Below are 15593 nucleotides of genomic sequence, written 5' to 3'. Positions count from 1 at the left end.
TATACCCCTTTACGGAGATCCTATCACTTCGTCTAAAAACTCTAAAAAGCAGAACTTATGCCCATGGGTCGCGACGCGACCTACAAGTTGAAAAACACTGCGTAGATCTCATCCACTTTCTGCCGACGTTGCTATAGTAATTAGCTTAGGCGTTAATTCGATAAAGCGATTATCGAAAAAAATACGCAGTGAACTAAGTGTCAGTTTCATGACATATGTAGCAGCTGTACTTAGTTTATGAAATTGTAACGTTATCTAGAATTTATCTTATCATCTAGCTTACTTAAGCCACGGATAATATAGCAAAAGTCAAGCACTGTGCCTTTTAATGACTTTTTGATTGAACTTTTTAAATGCTACTATTTGGTTATCACTTAGACTAATAACTGAGGGTTAACATACGAGTATTCAATTTATCGAAATAAAATGCAAGATACCGCGCTAGATTAGCCATTTCTGCAGCTGATTGAATCTACTTACTACAAGTAATATTTTTACTACAGGAAATGAAATGCAGAAAATGCTAGTTTAATATTTAATTATAATGCGCGCACACAATTTCGAGTTTCGCGCGATATTTTTTCTGCTTAAGCTAATGATAATGTTAGTAACGAAATGGACAAATATGTCGTGATATAATTTGTCTCAAACAATGTGGTTGCACGTCAACTTGACGCAAGCGGACAGTTAAGTGTCAATGTCAAGTCAATGTCAGTCAGTTCACTGTCAGGCGAGGCGATAAACACAAGCACAGAGTACATTGAATAAGATTGAATATATACCTACGACAAAAAAAAAACAAATTGAATTGATGCAGGATTTGCTCAAAAAATTCTTTAAGTTTTAATTTCTCATAATTTAGATTCTTGAAGTATCTGATTAGTAAAATGTCGCGTAATGAAATGACTGATGCAGGCCAATCTACGGACGAAGAGCCATTGCAAAGCATATTCGATCAAGCTATGAAATTGTTTGAAAAGATCGAAAGTGGGAATGAAGCTACCAACAGCGATGCCGTGCAGGTAAGCGATATTTTAACTCAAAATCATAATAATACTAACATTTTTCATTTGGACAGTTTAATTGCGCAGTTAAATGGAACCAGGATATTATAAATGTATTTTATATGCTATTAAAAGTTTCTGGTGTGAATCTGGTGTCCATCTTATCTGTCCAGGTAGCGACAATTATTACAACTACGCTAATTGAATTTCCCCACAATGTAACTAGTGAGTAATTTACAAATTATAAAAATAAGAAAAGTAAATTAGTTACCTATCATAATAAAATAAAAAAGAAGTAATATAAAGTAAAATCCATACTAATATTATAAATACGTGTGTAAAAAAAAAACAGCATAAATTAGGTAGGTACCTACATGTAGATGAAAATCTCTTGTTATAATATTTGTACGCTGTGTAAGCGGCAAAAAGTGGTGAACTTTCAAATGTTGGCATAACACCTGTTAACCATGTAACCTGCTTTTTGAACAAATAAATCTTTGACTTTGACTTTGACTTTGTATGTTTGTCTGTCTTTCACGTCGAAACGGAGCGACAAATAGACGTGATTTTTGGCATAGAGATAGTTTATGGGCCAGAGAGTGACATAGGCTAATTTTTACCCTGGAAAAATTCACAGTTTCCAAGGGAATAGCGCGCGATAACCGAATTCCATGTGGGCGCAGCCGCGAGCAAAAGCTAGTAATTTCATAAAAAGAAGACCCTTTTTATGTTTGAATATTGAATACTCTAGGCATTAAAAATGTAAAACATGTAAAGCTGAATTTTTGGTATGTTGTTTTGAGCCAGTGCAGAGTGTTGCCAGATATTTTTTTTGGCAATATTGGGACTTTTATACTTTTTGAGTGATGTGGGATTATTTTGTCGTACACGGGACATAGTAAAAAAACGTATATACCTTTTTTTATTTCAGATAAGTGTTAAATCGGCAATCTCCAAGTTTGAGAAGGCAACAAACCTCGTGTCCATGTCAGGCATGTTCAGTGCCAACGAGAGCATGGAGGAGTTACCAACAGAGACTCTGCAGTACCTACTGCTGCCGGCTCTGCTCGGCACACTCAGCTTGAAGCTCTGTGGACAGCCAAGGAAAGACATTGTACATATTGCTGAGATATATTTTAGGTATGTTTTAACATATCTTTCGAAAGACATCCAAAGCCTCCAGAAAGAGTTCTACAACGTTGGGACTGGCACTGCCCTCATCCAAGTTCCTGTGTTCCTCGCTAGATTGTCAGTCCATCTTGTTAGGGCCATTCCCATGTTATATCTTCGCAGTGGCAACTCAGCAGTGGTTTTTACCAGCAGTGTGCGCTAATTAACTAAGAAAGTATTATCCAAATTACCATAGCATAGAGAATTTTAGCTTATTAATCACTTTTCTTCTTATAGCTCTCCATTACTGGAGGTATGCTGTCAGCTCGGTCAACAGTTTCCAGTCTCTAGCCAAGTGAAATAGCTCTTTAACTCTATAATTAAAGGGTGGACGGTCGATGGATGCAATACGGTGACGAAAGCATAAGATGGATAAGACTTTTATTAAACTTCGATTAATATTTTTGTGTAAAAATGTATAGAAATTTGAGTGATGGTGATAATCTTCCTAATAATGGTGAAGTATCACTTTACAAATACGTAGCACTTAAATCTATAGGTGTAAAGAGGTAATTTTCCCCTAAATAAGTGGATAGTAAACGGACTATAAAAGAAATGCACTGAAAATATTAAATATATAGAAAAAAAAACCATTATTCGAGAGGCCAATAGAAGAATACAGCTGGGTTGGGCAGCATATGGGAAACTTCGTCGAGTCTTTACATCGCCAATTCCACAGAACCTGAAGACGAAAGTCTTCAATCCGTATGTCCTACCTGTCATGACATACATACATATGGTGCCGAGACGTGGTCTCTCATGGTTGGGCTGGTCCACAAGTTTAAAGTCGCTCAGCGAGCTATGGAAAGGGCTATGCTCGGAGTTTCTCTGAAGGATCGAATTCGAAACGAGGAGATCCGACACAGAACTAAAGTCATCGACATAGCTCACCGGATAAGCAAACTGAAGTGGCAGTGGGCTGGCCATATCAGTCGAAGAACCGATAACCGCTGGGGCAAACGAGTTCTTGAGTGGAGACATGTGTGGCGTAGGACGCCCTCAGACTAGGTGGAGCGATGATCTTCGCAGGTTAGCTGGCAAGAACTGGATGAGACTGGCCGAGGATCGTGCTCAGTGGCGTGCAACTGGAGAGGCTTATGTCCAGCAGTGGACTAAGATAGGCCGATGATGATGATGATGATTTACTACGACAATAAAATTATCCAACTATTTTTCAACTATGTTCTCTTTTTTAAACCATTTTGACGTCCGCCCACTAGCTATAATGTTGCGATCACTTTTAATAAAGCATAATTATTACAATTTCAGGGATTTCCTGCAAAGGTGCAAGGATTATGGGGTAACAGATGTGGAGGTGCCCCAGCCCACAGACGGCCCCAACATTGAGCGAGTAGTCACTGAACAGGCCAAAATCTCTAATATGGTAATATAGATGCAAAAGTTTACTAAATTTACAAAAATTTTAAGTTTACTCAATAATGAAAGTTGTACAATCAGCCTGGTGTGTAGGTCGTAATAAGACTGAAGACCTTCATTTTCTACTGGAATGTAATCAGAATAAGGCCATCAAAGACAGGTATTTGTTTGTTGAACGAAGGTGTAAATGTGATTCTGAGTTTACTGCTTTCAGAAGAAGCAATGCTGATTTGCTAGTTTATTAAGCAGGCCTCTGCATCTAGAGACTAGGTTTCGACAGGCGAAAGTGTAACATGTATCTGAGGCTCCCTCCCCATGGGACTGACATAGTCAAAATAGCCTTGTTAAAATTATAAGACTTATAATAGTTTGCGAGTGTGATGAGTATATTTGTTACTATTTTAAGCTATAGGTGAACAATATTTGATGTTTAGATATGTAGCTGGATCTCTATAATAAAACTAAAGAATGTCATCATCATGCATCATCATCATAGCTTATAATAACACCCCACTGCGTGGCACAGAACTATGACAACCATCCTAGACCTGTATGCTGACTGCACATTCGGTTTACAATTTTGATGATTCTATTAAATGCGAGATAGATGCAGTTATTCGCTGGGTGCGAAGTACTAGGTGGGGTTAATGAAATCTATCAGAGCGCTCATAGTGGCCAAAGGTAGAAATAATGTAGGCTCGGTCATCTGTCATACTCATATGAATCTGTCATTAACAAAGCAATTTGTTTAGACTTAACTACCTAATTTTAGTAATAGATGTTTGTCTTATGATGCGAGCTTGAATTATTGAACACTGTCCCTGTTTTGTTCTTAATTCCTCTACATCCCGGATGTCCAGCAGATACCAACAATTTTCCTTATGAAACGGTTTGTGGTTGAAATTTTATATTGAGTGATACTCACAAAACCGGTCTTCAAAATGATACTCATTTTGATCTGAAAACGATATTTAATTTATTATTAGCGATATAAGAACAATTATATAATTTTACTACTTATTAATTAAAGAAACCATTAAGATACTTAGCTTTAAATTTTTTCGTTTTAGTAAAAGTACAACTAAAGAGGAAGTAAACAAACCCTGAATTATATAAACTATTATTTAAAAACATTAAATAGCTTTTTCGTTTTTAGTAAAAGTTTTTACCTTACCTAATTTAATTTTAATGACCAAAAATTAATTCACAGTCTTTTGTCCACCCAAATCACGGTATCACAGTAATTCTGGTATTATAAATTAATATGTGATAGGTTTGATTTTTGTCACAATGTCGCGATGAAATTTCAAAACGTCAGAGCCTCACAGCCAACAAAGTTGCGGACGCTAGGTGGCGCTGATGTCGTGCACAGAGCCAATAGCAATATAAAACTGCAATTTGGTAATCTCTATGCAGTTGAAATGTCATCCTATCTGTTTCTTTCCAGGTACATAGCCGTGAAGCGAAAATAAAACGCTACAAGGAAATGAAGGAGCTAAAAGAGAAACTAAGTACTCTCTCCAAAGCGATGACCTCTAGCGCCGACGACGAGACCAAGCGCGAGTACTTCACGACGCTGCTGCTCAATTACGTCAACCAAGCGCTGGACGAGCTGAGCAGCATAGAGCAGGAGAAACCACTGCTGGAGTACATGGAGAAACATAGGGGAGGTGAGGATAGCTAGGGTTTAAGGGTACAGGTTTTGGCAGTTTTTGGATAGGCCGTATAGCACAGAGAACAGGGCCGTTGAGGCCGAAAAGTCCTCGAATGGAGAACTTGGATCGGCAAGCGCAGCATAGGACGCCCCCCAAAGGAATGGTTACAGCCGCGTGTTCACGGTGGATGCAGGCCGCTTGAAAATCGAAATAACTGGAGATCTATTGAGGCTGATATGATGATGACAGATAAATTGACTTCTTTTTTGTAACTCTAATACGTTGTCGTTATAATGAAAGTGAAAGAGTTAACCCAGAGATGTCAATTAACATCCGCTCAAACTATTAAATGGGTGAATCAACTTTTAGAGTATGGTCGAACAAATTGAATAATCGAGTACGAATTTATCTTGTTGCCATGATAGGTAACATCCCCTGTGTTACTTATTAAAAGTATTATTTTAGGGGATACAAATACACTAAAAGTTAGGAGTAGTGACAGTTTTGAGGTTATTCCTTCATGGCTGATGCTGATACAATACAATATCATACAATGACTCTTTATTGTACATCAGATATAGTAAACAATACAGAAAAACAGGTACATAGAGATAAAATTACATGGCAAGCAATAGGCGGCTCTATCGCTTAAGAGCGATCTCTTGCAGGCAACCTTTCTCCTAAGCATGCATATAAATTGCAAACATTTTTCTAACAAAGTGTATCACAGATATCTCCTAAGTTACGAGACAGAATAACGTACACTAAGGGGCTGACCATCCATTGATTAGCGTTAACCGATCGTTAAATGTGAGTCTATTGCATCACATTTAACCGTCAGTTAACACTAATCAATGGATGGTGAAACAGCCCCTAAATAGTTGATTAACCAACACTGAATTTGGCAGAAGAATCAATGGAATTACAATTATCTGATGGGAGCACTGTCACCATGTCTAAAGTAAACCATTTGATTTGACTCAGAACCAAAGCCGAGTAAGGCGCCGCGCGCGCCGCCTCTCCGGCCGGTTATCATCACGCGCGACGCGCTGCAGAAGGCCGTGTTCGGGGCAGGCTACCCCTCGCTGCCCGCTATGACCGTCGAGGAGTTCTATGACAAGCGCGTCCGGGACGGCACGTGAGTCCCTATACCGAACACCCTATCCAGGTCTTAGTTGTGAGTCCTCAGAAGTAAAGCCAGCCAAAGTCCGACGCGCCGCGCCTCGATCACACTATCGCTCCGTGCCAGCCATGACCGTCGACGAGTTCATCCGCAAACACGTACTGTACGTGCGTATTATCCATGATGATGATGAAAGTTGGGTCTCCGAAAAAGGCGTGAGGAATGACTGACCGTTGAGGAGTTCTACTATAATCACGTCCGGGACGGCACGTGAGTACACCCTACCTCCCTACCCAGGTCTGATGATAGTTGGAATCCTACTGGAGTGTTCCCTCGTCGGTGCTACATTATTTCAACCAGTTCTTTTCCGCAGGTTCCCCGCGTCAGGCACCAACATCGCACACACGACGATACAAAGCACTGAGAGCGAAGACGACGACGCAGAGAAGGCTAGGAAGGTATACTTCGACTGCATTCAGGGGTGGATGAATCAGGGGTGCAGGGTATAAACCCTGGCCGCCTTAGACCTCCCTCAGTTTGAACCAGCCCCGCCGAATGTGCAAACGTTGAGTACAGTCACCCCGCACCAATATCTGAGACAGCAAAGCCTGCATAAATATCTGATACGACTCTATTTCTCTATTTCTAGGGAAGGACATGATATTTTTGTACGCTCCGCAGTGGAAGATATTAATGCAGGTTATTGTAGTGCAGGTGTGTTGTTCGTAAATGGCGTGGGAGTTCGCAAAGGATGTAACAAAAAAAAATAGTCCATATCCAGTCGAATAAAATAAAATATATCACAAAGTTTTGCCACCCTAGTCTCGGGTCTACATGGCCTATCAGGAAATCCGCCCCTGACCGCATTCTTGCTTCCTTAATTCGACGCCTTCCTAAAATAAATTACACTGAAAGATAATATAGTACTTAGAAGAAAAACGATGCGCCTAGAGTAGAGATGTTCATTATTAAATAAAAATTAAAAGTGGCATAGTAAAAAGACCAACCCATGTTGTTTTGCGTACATAGTATACAGTACATAGTCAAAATATAGTACATACTACATATTACAGTGCGGTTGGCAACCCTATCCTAGCCTGGCATTCTTGCGAGAAAGTTTTTTGTTCTAGGATCTTCTCGAAGAAGAAGACGACCCCGAAGAGTTGGCTCGCCAACGGAACATGGACGAATACAAAGACGACCACCGGAGGGGGTGGGGCAACCGCTACAATCGCAGCTAACCGCCGTCGTACCGAACATGCTCTCGGATCTAGGACTTGCGAGAACTGTGCTCGTATTGTCTAAAGCCGAGTTTAGACTTGCAAGAAAAATCGTGCAAGTTGCATTACATTGCGGGGCCGTAAAGCCAACGAGTTTGCAGTGGTCAATCGAGCGCCGCAATGTAATGTAACTTGCAAGTCTAAACTCGGCTTAACGCTCTGACGTTCGGGCTGGCATTCCCCATCACTTTCTAACCTCATCCTGCACCGTCACGACGGAAAGAGCTGGTGAAAACGATTGTGTGATTGTTAGACAAAATTTTCATGCAACACGAGTTTATCGTATTCGCCGCCGGGGACGCTTGTATACGTGTTTGCCCAGATTTTCACGATTTTCAAGTGTAATGAAAACCCTGGAGTTTGAAACCTAAAACTCGGACATAACTTATTGAATCAGGCGTTACTTTGCGGAGGTCCATATCAATGAACTAAAATAATTTCCTTGCTCACCCGCGACCTTACGATAGCTAAGCTTATGCAAAATATGCGTGTTCATGCAGTTCCTCCACCTCCACACTGTAAGAACACACACAAATCACACAAACCCATCTATCACCACCACCACACTACACTGACGCGTTTCGAACTCAACCAGAGCTCATCTTCAGAGTGACACAACCGTACACCATGCTACCAGTTGTTAGACCATGCAGTTAGTTGGTTGGTGGTGGTGATAGATGTGTTTGTGTGATTTGTGTGTGTTCTTACAGTGTGGAGGTGGAGGAACTGCATGAACACGCATATTTTGCATAAGCTTAGCTATCGTAAGGTCGCGGGTGAGCAAGGAAATTATTTTAGTTCATTGCTCGGACATAACAACAGTTTTTGTAATTATTTTACATGTGCGACAAGTTTAGACTAGCGTTGTTTCCACGCATCCTATACCGCGTGACAGAAAGAAATGGTGGAAACGAACGTGATTCCGAGTACGTTAGATTAGACGATAAGGCCGCAGGTTCTCAGCTGGTGAATGTTTCCGCGGAGTACTAGTATTGTTTGTTACTTAATACAAACAACCATTGTATTAAATGATTTTGTTTACAAAGAAACTTGTTTTTTTTGTAGTATCTGATTTCCTTTTAGTAATAATGCTGATTGACTGACTATTTATTTGAAAGCAACTAAAAATGAGGGTTTTCACAGAGGCGGAATATCGCTAGATGGCGTTAATATCGTGAGGTACGTTTGACGTGTGCTCGTGATGTTAAATAACCAAATGAGCTAATCGCAAGCAACCGTCAAACGGACCTTGCGTTACTAACGCCATCTAGCGGTATTTCGTTTCTGTGAAAAAACCCTAATTAAGACGTATGGTAACTGTATCAGGCTAACCGTAGAGTAGGCCACAATAGAGATCTCTCTCAGGGCAGATCTTATGCCTGGGTCCGAAGTCCGAAGGAAGAGCGTTTGAAGTTGTATTTATGCGAACTTCGATGGCGCGGTGCAAGATGTTGGAGTTTCTACATTTTCTCACTAGATGGCGCTAAGAGTCGCGTCATTCCCGGTTCACATTATTCCAGTTAAGGTCACAGCTCATTACAGCCACCCGGCATCCGAACATCACCGCCTCGCCTCGAGCGGTTAGAATTCTTCATATTATGGATTTGTATGGGTTCACTACATAGTTGCCACGCGCGGACGGCGAGTGGACCACTCAGTGACAACCCGCTGCTCGCCGCCATAGTGACTACTAGGAAATTCGTGGACCACGCGAGGTCCACTCGTCAAACCATCTGTCGACAACGAGTGGACGCCGAAAGTCGAGGCGGTGCTGGTCGGGTGACATGACACTGCAGTGCTCGAGAGATCTTATGTAACTCGTTTGGGTTGTGACCCCGCAATGTATAGCTCCATCTTGTTGGAGGCCTACCGACAGCTCGTCTCCCGGTCCGCGGACGCCATTCGAGAACCTTCTGACCCCATCGGCCATCAGTCCTGCGAGCAATGGGCCCCGCCCACTGCCACTTTAGTTTCGCAATTCTTCGGGCTACAAGATGGAGCGACGACTTGGTTAAGATCGCGGGATCGCGGTGGATGCGGAAAGCACAAGACCGGTCTGAGTGGAGAGCCTTGGGGGAGGCCTATGTCCAGCAGTGGACGTCTTTCGGCTGACATGATGATGATGATGAATGTATCGCTACTGCCAGGATTTTACTGGAATAATGTGAACCGGACATTACTAACGTTAAACAACCAAGCAACACTGTAATGGTAAATACATATTCGTTGTTACTTAGTAGGTATCCTTAAAATTCACACAAAGCGTTTGCGCTCGTTCATTATCATCGGACAGATGAGGAGTGGAATCAGTGGCGTACCTGGATGGACAAGGGCCCCGGTGCGTGCAAAGAGAAAGAATCGGGCCCTCACCACCTCTTTCCACGTAGCATGAACTTATATTGGCCTTCAAAAACATTTCAAAACAAAAAAATGGCTCGAGGCTGCTCACAAGATTTTTTTATGCTCCTCTTTTTAACCCCCCACGCAAAAAGAGGGGTGTTATAAGTTTGACCGTTATGTGTGTCTGTCTGTGGCACCGTAGCTCTTAAACGGGTGGACCGATTTGAATGCGGTTTTTTTTAATTTGAAATCAGGTTTTCTAGCGATGGTTCTTAGACATGTTTCATCAAAATCAGTTTAGCCGTTTTTGAGATATTGAACTTTGAAGTGACAAAGTCGGGGGTTTTCCAACTTTTTAATGAAAAATTGCACTTTAAAGTTGAATATTTCGCAAACAGAGCCCTGAATAGAAAAATCATCCTGGCAACCCCCCCCCCCCCAATGGTTTTAAAAGACCTATCTAACAACACCCTACACTATAAGGCTAGTCGAGAAAAAAGTCCCCCACTTTACGTCAATGGGAGGATTCCTAAAAAAATTTTTTATTTGTATTTTTTATTTTACTGCTTTGTCTGCGTGACTGATATATATATTCATACCAAATTACAGCTTTCTAGTACTAACGGTCTCTGAGCTTAGCCGCCGACGGACAGATATAAGGGTTCCTAGTTGACTATGGAACCCTAAAAAACGTCAACTACTTACTCAATTTAAGCATATTTATATATATTATACGTCGTCGTCTACGTCAGATATAGGTACAAAATCCACCCCTACCCTCTACCGTCATTGCTTGTCGACAAAGAACTAGGAAGAAGGAAAACTGATTGATGCCTGCTTTGAGGCACTGGATATGGTAATGAGCAGCGATTAGCAGAGTACTGTCGCTCGGGCGGCCTTGCGCGCCGAAAGAATGGATGCGGCGTTGAACGATAATGAGGAACTACACGGAAGTAAAGAACATATTAATATAAATAAATTGTCTAGGCATGTTTTGTGCAATCGTATCAATCAACAGTTGTAGTGCGAAGCTTCCTTTGTGGAAGCTACGCCATAATCGGGAAGACAAGCATTTAATGTCTTTTTCACTTCTCATGCTCGTAAAGTTCGTGTTTATGCTGTATCAAGGCGACATAAAATGACTTTTTATGCTCTAGTGCATAAAATAAAATCTTCCTCTAATACCAACTCAAGACCAAGGTAATCAGGCCACAGCCACAAACAAAAAAGTTTCTATATATTTTTTAAATATTTTTTAATTTATATAAAACTAAAAATCAATCATAATAAATCAGCAAAATTTAAATAATGGAATTATTATAATAATGCATAAAAAATAAAAGGTACATAGAAAGTGAATCATTGTTTCCACTGTTGCTATTTCATTTCCTCGCCATCGAAGTGAAAAGCAGAGTGTAAAACTCGAGCATTAAACCCATTTTCCCCTCGACGTGTCTATCCATATGCTATATGAACGCCTCGGGTAAAATGGCCTGTTTTATGCTCTTGTTGTACAATCTACTATTTAATGTATGCTGCCCTGATGGCCTCAAAGGAAGATTAGCAACGTTCGCAAGACCGGTAGTTTGCTGATGGGACCATTTCACGACATGCGCATTTGTATTTTCTTTTTGTTTTTTTCCATGACGTCAGGAATAAAAATGTTTTCTTTCTTTACTTTGACACGATGACCATAAAAAATCCATTACTAAATTGAATATTCCCTAAAACTAAATAACCTAACCAACTTAGAAAACTTGAAAAACTACAGACATTGTCATTGCAAAATTCAAACATAGCTGAGAACCACTGTAAGGAAGCTCGCTTTCACATAAACAAACTGCATCGAAATCGGCCTATTCGTTTGAGAGCATTCAAACTGATAACACTCCTCTTTTTGCGTCGGAGGCTAAAAATGCTTGCATATTATACTGCCGCTTTGGGCTGTCCTTGCACAGTCTGACATCGGTAGCATGGTGTTGCTCTGAAGATGAGCTCTGGTTGAGTTCGAAACGTGTCAGTGTAGTGTGGTGATGGTGATAGATGTTTGTGTTATTTGTGTGTTCTTACAGTGTGGAGTTTGCACACCGGTGTGTTCATGCAGTACCTCCACTGCATGAACACACATTTCTTGCATAAACGTAGCTATCATAAGGTCGCGGGTGATCAAAGAAATTCTTTCAGTTCATTGATATGCACTTCCGCAAAGTAAAGCCTAATTCAATCAATTACTTGCACAGTAGGTACTCCATCTCTATTCCTCTCATTACTGGCTCTGTGGTTTCAGCTCGTAAAACAAAAGCTGATCGCTGCGACGCCTGCGCGCGCGCACGTCGGCCGCTTCCGGCGCGCGCGCCACTTGCCGTAAGAGGATCGCGGAAGCCTCGCTCTCTACTCAGCTACGACTGCGTACTGCGTACGATACGCGGCGAGTGTTTACTCTGTACATGGGGGAACGTTCCCATACTAAATGACCCATTTTTTTAGTTTTTTTTCTGTATGATGTCCACTGTTGGACATGCCTCCCCCAAGGCTTTGCTGTGCAACACCTTAACGCCGTCGCCCCCTCTCCTCCCGTGGGCGTAGAAACCGGCTGAGAGATAATAGCAGAAGATGGACAGCAGCGTCTTATTATAATAAATTAAAATAGGTAGGTAATTAAATGTATATTTGCACGTTTAGGTTCGTTCTGTGTCATGAACAGGAAGAAGAAGGAGCCAGAGACAAATCTAGTACAGTCCGTGAGCTCTTAAAAAAACCTTCGGATTTTAGAAGCATGCTTCGGGTATTAAAGATGACACGCGATCGTGATATGCGGTTCTGTTCTGTTATCAACTTACAAAACTTTTCGAACTTACCGTAAAAAGTTATGTAAAATATTACGCTTATTTATCTTTTTCTAATTTTAATACAATATGACTTTTTGTCATGATAGAAACAAAACAAAATCAGTATTTTCGAATTCTTTCCCCCGAAACCCGAAGGATTGTATTATCACAATATACTCGTGTATCATTCACTATGCATACGTCACAGACAAAATAGACTGATACCTAGAATGCTTTAAACATTTGTTTTAACAAGTGCTAGCAGAGTTTTTCTAAAGTTTATAGGTAGAGTCATTCACGATGACGCGTGCCGTGGTTCTTATTACAATGCCATTAATGGCTAATTTTGACAAAATCACGCGTCTTCGTGGATGGCACTAGGTCTAGGTGTAACTGGGTCTATTTAAAAGGGTCCTAGATAATCCGACACCTGCCAATTGAATCGCAATGTTGCCCGTCCAGTCCATTTTGACCGACTCCCGCGCATGCAAATATGCGTCCGGGCTTGCATTATAAACACCACCTGCGGCCCTAACGGAATTAGTTGATGTGCTTCATTACTTACGCTTTAGTTGAATTTAAAGTGCTTTAGTTCACTGATGGGGTCCTGTTCGGGAATGGTGATAAATTAATACATTGTTCTTTTTAGGGCCGAGTATGTACTACATGGAATCCTTATAGTTTCGCCATGTTCACCCGTCCGTCCGTCTTCGGCTTAGAGACCTGTAATTTTCGTTATTTTTTAAGACAATGCAGTCTAAACCACTCGAGTTAGACTTGAAACTTGGCTGCCATATTTTTTAAGGATCATTCAGGAACACTTAAATAGTACCTAGGTTTAATTAAAGCTAGTTTTACATTTGTGTAACTCATAATGAGCATACCACAATTGTAGCTGAGCCATGATGACGAAGTGTTTAACAATTGCTTTTCCAATAGCCTTGAGAATTGCTCTTGAAATTTGCTATCAAAATGTTCCGGCATTATTTTTCTCCTCAGAGATATTGACAAGATATTATATCTCATGCTATCTCATCTTGCGCGCCTTATCTGTTTCTCTCAGTCGTTTCACTGTTTTGTTATTGGCAAGTGTATTTGTTTAAAGTATTTGTGTAATGTTGCAGTGCGAAATTGATCCGATTAAGGTAAGTGAGACTTATTTTCAGCTGGGCATTTTCTGAAGAAGCTCTCTGGTTCTTATGTACTTCGGAGAGGAGAGGGCTGGAAGGTTTCTTATCTACTCTACCCACAGTCTTGCTTCAGCCATTGCTGGAAAGCCAGGAGAGCTTAGGAGTATGCAGTCTCCCGTTAGGCTCTTTTGCTCTCTCATTTGCTTCGCGGGTGATCGCGCGTAGTTTGAAGACTATGTAGATTAGTTACTGACTTTATACCATGCTGTATCTAACGGAGGAGTGGGACAAAAGTATTTTATCACGAGACAACAATAAAATAGCTAAATAGGTAAGTACATACCTACTTGGGTATTACTCGTAGGTAGGTACCTACAAACAATTATCCTTTGCATACGCCAAGGTTTCATATTATGACTTGAAGACGCGCTTGACATTACTAAAGTTGCGTCCATAAGAACTAATATTAGGTATATGATTAGGTTTTTCTGCCGAGTTTCTAGCAGTTCCCTATTCTTCTTAGCAATGTTGGCCTTTTCGAAAGCGTTAGTAGAGTGGTAAGTAGTATGTATGAAAAACAAAGATGTGTAAAAAAGCCCTTTACACATAAAAAAACTTTAATAAAAACGAAAATGGAAAACAAAGTAAGTTAAGTAATTTAAGTTCAACCTGCTCATAAATTCTTAAAAAAAGTTACTTGACAGAGTTCTAGACTTGTTTTTTCTTTTTAGTTTTTGTTTAACTTTTTTTTTACTTGTATTCCCACTCTCATAGGAACAAGAACAACCCAATCCTGGCACTTTAAATCTCCCCAACTCTCCACGCCAGATCGCAGCAGCTTAATCAGTTTATTCTTCTAGCTACTAGCAAGTGCAACGGATTTGCAAATTGTCGTAGTACATTGTACAGTACAGTCAAGGAAATTACTTTACGTCCCAGGGTGGAACGTTTTCATAATCATTTTTGTCATGATTTCGTTAGCAGATGTATGGAATGTCAATTTGACATTAGTTACACAAAGGTTCCACCCTGGATAGTGATTTAATTTCCTTGACTGTATGTATACGTCTCAAGTCACCTCAGTCTCAGTGGGTGACACGGCCTCGTCGCCCAGTTTGCATATTCTTACCGCGTCAGTTCGTATACGAGATGCTTATCTCCAAGCAATTGTTGAATGGAATATGTAATGCTGTGAGAAGTTTAATATTAATTAGATAGACTTGCTCACATCTATCTAGGCAATTTTTATTTTGTTAATCAAAAAAACGCCTATTCTAGAGATCCAGCTATTTACATACCAGATTCCAACTAAATTTGTGAAACACCTCAGGGAAGCACTTTCATCCCGCTGGGACCGATCTTTGTCTTGCGTCTTGGGTTGGCTGAGAGCTCGTATACTTAATAACTTCCATATTTGGAGCGACTAGCATGTGCATTCGAGGCACCCGTCACAAATGGAAGCCAGCAGCGAAGCTGTTTGGCTTTGATGATGGTGCTGCCCTCCACACCCGACTGACAGACTGACTTGACCGTTTTTTCTTAGTTATCAATTTATTAGTCTTCCATTTTTATTTGTTATTACTTTCTAATGTATCTATCTATGTATAGATTATAGAATATGTGTAAATTCCAACTAAATTCATCCAGCCATTCCAGTGAAAGAGTAGCAAGCATCCACATTACTTA

At 40.6% G+C, this 15593-nt stretch overlaps 1 protein-coding gene across 1 annotated transcript; it reads left to right on the top strand.

Annotated features, from left to right (window-relative positions):
• The first annotated feature begins 726 nt into the window (after window positions 1-726).
• On the top strand, window positions 727-7648 carry LOC141438226 (immunoglobulin-binding protein 1 family member C-like). Its single transcript, XM_074102016.1, has 7 exons — window positions 727-1022; window positions 1936-2144; window positions 3444-3558; window positions 4999-5221; window positions 6191-6344; window positions 6703-6787; window positions 7460-7648. Exons 1-7 carry the CDS (start codon window positions 888-890, stop codon window positions 7568-7570), a joined length of 1032 nt encoding a protein of 343 aa, XP_073958117.1. The 5' UTR covers window positions 727-887; the 3' UTR covers window positions 7571-7648.
• Window positions 7649-15593: the final 7945 nt, after the last annotated feature.

The sequence above is a fragment of the Choristoneura fumiferana genome, chromosome 18 (genome assembly GCF_025370935.1).
Source record: "Choristoneura fumiferana chromosome 18, NRCan_CFum_1, whole genome shotgun sequence".
In the NCBI taxonomy this organism is placed as follows: domain Eukaryota; kingdom Metazoa; phylum Arthropoda; class Insecta; order Lepidoptera; family Tortricidae; genus Choristoneura; species Choristoneura fumiferana.
The sequence above is the reverse complement of the archived record's forward strand: the minus strand, read 5'-3'. Positions and strand labels throughout refer to the sequence as shown.